The sequence below is a fragment of the Sabethes cyaneus genome, chromosome 2 (assembly GCF_943734655.1).
Source record: "Sabethes cyaneus chromosome 2, idSabCyanKW18_F2, whole genome shotgun sequence".
NCBI classification, from domain to species: domain Eukaryota; kingdom Metazoa; phylum Arthropoda; class Insecta; order Diptera; family Culicidae; genus Sabethes; species Sabethes cyaneus.
In genome coordinates, this window is record NC_071354.1 from 36,696,051 (window position 1) to 36,700,774 (window position 4,724).

A 4,724-nucleotide genomic window follows, 5' to 3' on the forward strand; every position below is an offset into this window, starting at 1 on the left:
TTTATACTGCTTGTTGGCGTTTTCGGCAATCAATCATTTCACCGTTGTATTGACCTTTCCGATGGCCGAACGTATTCTGTCCCAAGCACCTAACTCCTTGGAAGAAGGCAGTATCTCATCTACTATTCGCGCGTAATTCGGTAGATTGCGGGTTATCTAGCTGCCTGATGTTCAACCAAAAAAGACGGCTTTGATGTGTCTGGTATGCGGTTGACAGTCTTGAGCGCACATATACTGCTACTAGGTGAGGGTCATAGTTAATATTCGCATCCCGTAGGACGTAGGGAACATTTGTTCGTGATGTAGAGAACCGGCTGTCTATGAGAATGTGGTCAATAATTCATTGTATGTTGGTCAAGTTATTTCCAGGTAGCTTTGTGTGGAAAAAGGTACCAACCTGGGCGTTCATATTCCTGATGACGATCTTGATGTCCCGTGGCGAACAGCTATCATACGTTGCCTCCAGCGACTCGTAGAACATTCTATCATCATTAACTAGGGGGTTTGTGGACTTACACAATTACAATTTTATTGACTTCAAGGTAGCGTCCGAAACAGTCGATCGAGAATAACCTGCACAAATGATCACGAAAACGAAGTAAACTTTACGCAATTGGTCAATCCTACACCATGAATCGTGTGACAAGTGCAGGGCGGGGATAGTTTCCTGTCCCTTTGTGTCACGTTAAGGATTTACGAAACGTACTGGATCAGCGTACTAGCTGCTTAACGGCACCCCTGCAGGTGTGTGATACAGAAAATGAGTATCGACTAATTTTCTGGCATTGTTTTGGTCAAAATTGAAATTTTGAAAAATTTAACTTGAAACGCAAATTATACCTTAAAATTAGTGACTTTTTAATACTCCACATTAAAAATAATTTACAATTCGATCTTATACGCTGGCGGTGTTTTCTGGTGGCTTAACCAGACCCGCACGCATGTGGCTCTTCATGTGCCGCTTCAGGTGATCGCTTCTTCCGAATGCCCACTGGCAGATTGTACAAACGTACGGTTTCAAACCTAGATGTACGATTTTTACATGCAAACCCAAACTTCCTGCAATTAAAAGTTAGGTTAAATTAATAAATTATTCCAAAAACCACCCAAAGGCTTCAATCCGTACCCGTATTGCTAAATTGCCGTGCGCAAATTTCGCACGAATAAGAGCGCGGCTCTGAGTGCATGTTTCTGATGTGAGTTTTCAACTCATGCATGGTTGTCTTCCGCAATCCGCACTGCGGACAGGTGTGATTTTTCACGCCCTCGTGACGCATGGTATGTTCCTTCAGCTTGTTGGACGTGGGGAATTGCTTCGAACATATTCCGCACACGAACGGCATTTCTCCCGGCGTGTGTGTGTACCGATGTCTCTTCAGCCCTCCGTTTGTGGTGAATTTTTTCCCGCAAACGTCACAAATGAACGGTATGGGCGGAGGCATTACGTAATTGGGATCATGATTCCGTCTTTTGTGTCGTTGCAATCCAAGCCGGGTCGCGAAACGTTGCTCACAACCCGGATGATCACACGGTAGAGAGATTCGGTTATTGCTGTGCTTCTGTATGTTGTGTAGTTTGAGATTATTCGATGTAGAGAATGCCTTTCCACAGGTTTCACACTCGAACGGTTTGAGTCCATCGTGAGTCCGTTTGTGAGCATTGAATCGGAATAAGACAAAGAATTTTCTGGGACATCTGTCGCAGGGGAAAACGGTTCTGGGTTCCTTGGGCTCTTTTTTCTTCAGGCTACCCCATTTGGCGCGTGGTTTCTTAGCAACTGCAAGCAAATTATTGTCGCCTCCTTTTTTCAATTTCTTTACCCTTTTTGCCTTTTTGGATTTATTGTCTTCATTCTCGCCATCGGTGTTCTTGTCGTCATCATAATCATCGTCATCTTCGGCGTCATCATCGTCACCATCACTGCTTTCGTCGTTATTTTCATCATCATTGTCGTAATTCTCATCATCATCACTCCCGTCAGTGTCATCGTCATCACCAGAATCTTCATCATGCTTCATAGCAGAGAAGTCGCTGACGGAGGCAAATACATTTTGGACAGGCTGGTTCTCTTCCGCTATCTCCGCCTTTAAATCAACCTCAACTGTGATGGTTTCTTCATAAAAATCCTCTTCCGGTTCTTCTACTTTCTAAAATTGCAAAAAAATTATGAAAATCTTTGCGTAATATTTTGAGTTTATTGTAGAAATCATTAGCTTTATTATTGCCTTAAATTCTAAATTTTTCTGATGGACATAAGCCCCTATGGTCTCTATTCTGTATTCCGACCGATCGGTATTTCAAACGAAAGAAATCTATAAAATCCATCGGAATACATTCTACTAGGTAGAAAGGTGTCTATTTTACTTACGATTTTGTGCATTCGGTCATGCACTTGCAAACATATTTTCCGGAAGCTGTCGAACTCTTCCAACTTTTCGACACACTGTCCGCAAACCTTCGATAGGCTTGGATCCTCATATTCTCGCAGCTGAAAATAATTTCCTCGTCATTTTCTCGGCACAAACAACAAATTTCAACCGCAAACTTACCTGAATTGTGGTAAGATTGAAGTATGTTTCCACATACTTCTCCAGGGTTTCACATTGCTCCTCGTCTGATATGCTTTGTCCACACGCACGGCACATCGGCATTGCTGTTTGTTTGCTAGCAAACGCCCTGGGGGACGTTTTTGGTTTAGAATTTTACGAAAATAGGCGGATTTAGTGGCATTGACTTTGAGAAACCATTTGTAAACACCATAAACACCAGACGAAACTAGCAAAACTGTGACAGTTCTTATGTTCCATAAAAGAAAGTCATTTTTTGTACAGAAGGTTTTAAGGGCAACATTACCGGTGGGCAGTAATGTGTTTGAATTGAAAACTAAAACAAGAAAGAAACCTAAATCTTTTTTGCTAAAAGCTAAAATTTTGTTGGTTTTATGCAACAATTTAATGAAGAATAATCTTTTTTGGGGAAATTAACCTTTGATAACGTATGGTGCTTTGTTCACAAACGTAATACATATCCGTTTCCTTGCTGTTAAATGGCCGAGTTTTCGTTTTTGGGTTTGATTATAGCTACTTTAACAGCTCGGGCCGTTCGTGACTTCTGCGGGGTTGGCAATTGAACCTCGGTCCTCGGCGTGAGCGACGGGAATGCTAGCCACTACACCGAGGTTCTTTTGTTTCATTGATTTTATTGCTTAATTAGGGAACATTCTTGAATTTTATAACGCAGATTTTATAGAATTTTACCATTCCCGTCCTGTTACTGGGAAACACAAACCTTCTAACCACAATGGCCATAAATTTCGCCACGATCAAAGAAATGGCCATCTGTAGCAGCTGGGGTGATTTATCCATTTTGGACAGGCGTAACGCGTACTCTATTTTGGAAATTTCCATTGATTTGATTTTGCCGTGAATGACTAAAATAGCACACCTGGAGGCATCCAGATGGAGACTCCAGCTCTCAGATCGTTCATGTCTTGATTGACGGTCGATACTTTTCGGATGTCATCGATTTACGGTCTTGTCTTGTGGGCCAAATATCGGCTCTAATCACTATCTCGTCGTGTGTAAGATTCGTGCAAGGTTGTCAAACGCGATGAAGGCTCGCACTAAGAGGACACCACGGTTTCAGCATCCAGCGGTTGACGGCGTGGCAGCGGAATACGCCAGAAAGTTTGATCAACGAATCGCAAAACTGTTGAAATACAGACCCAACATTAGTTTTGTAAACTTAGCAACCTTTGATTTATACGTTTACTATAAATACGACTAGCTCTGGTGTGAGTCTAACTCTTTGTTAACCCTCTCTGTCCCAGGGGTGTTTTGGTGGTTTACAGTTTTTGATCATGTAAAAAAGCTATTAATTAACAATTCGTCAGACGCAACTATACACCTTGTAAAACAATGTTTTTACTACGTTACAATATCAAAATATCCATATTTGAATGCCTCAAAAATTTTATCGGTCGATTTTAGTATCGGAAGTCATGGAGCACCTGTGCTACCATGGGACAGAGAGGGTTAATAAACCGTCACTGCGTTAACAACTCGTGTTTCTCTACAGGTTATGGGCTCCCACGCAACGGGTAACCATAGTAATCGCGAGTCGTGTTAGAAAATTTTCACTCATCGAATTTACTAGAAGTCACAAGAAATTTTTTCGTTGGAAGAACCGAAGAATTCAAGAATCGTGAAAATGGAAGAGGACCGTACTCAACGCGTGTACCTGTTTGACGGAAGAAATTTTTCAAATTGGAGTTTCCGGATGGAGGCATACCTGGAAGAGGTTGGTTTGCTCCATTGCATCCAGACGTCGTTGGAAGAGGAAGATTTTTACCAGGAAAACGGGGCTGATGCTGCGGAAGTGGTGGCGGAGAAGGAGCGAAAGCAGATACGGCGGAAGCAAGAAGACGCCAAGTGCAAGTCAATCCTGATCCGCAAAATTGCAGACTCCCAGCTGGAATATATTCGTGGTAAACGATCTCCCAAGGACATTTGGAACACGCTTAAACACACATTTGAACGGAAGGGTGTGTCAGGAATTTTCTTTCTACTGAAACAGCTGACCGGAATGAAGTATAACGACAAGTCGCCGTTGGAGGAACATATCCTTATTTTCGAAAAGGTAGTACGTGAACTAGAATCCGCCGAGATGAAGTTTGCTGAGGCCGTAGTAGTATTCTTTCTGCTGCAAACGATGCCTGAGTCGTA

The 4,724-nt window shown here is 42.4% G+C and overlaps 1 protein-coding gene across 1 annotated transcript; it reads right to left on the reverse strand.

Moving 5' to 3' along the window:
* Positions 1–856: 856 nt before the first annotated feature.
* Positions 857–2,738, reverse strand: LOC128737546 (zinc finger protein 652-B-like). The gene is made up of 4 exons (XM_053832214.1): positions 2,550–2,738; positions 2,369–2,488; positions 1,127–2,147; positions 857–1,059 (listed from the first exon to the last, which is right to left on the reverse strand). The coding sequence occupies exons 1-4, from the start codon at positions 2,649–2,651 to the stop codon at positions 896–898; spliced, it is 1,407 nt and encodes a 468-aa protein (XP_053688189.1). The 5' UTR covers positions 2,652–2,738; the 3' UTR covers positions 857–895.
* Between the last annotated feature and the right edge of the window lie 1,986 nt (positions 2,739–4,724).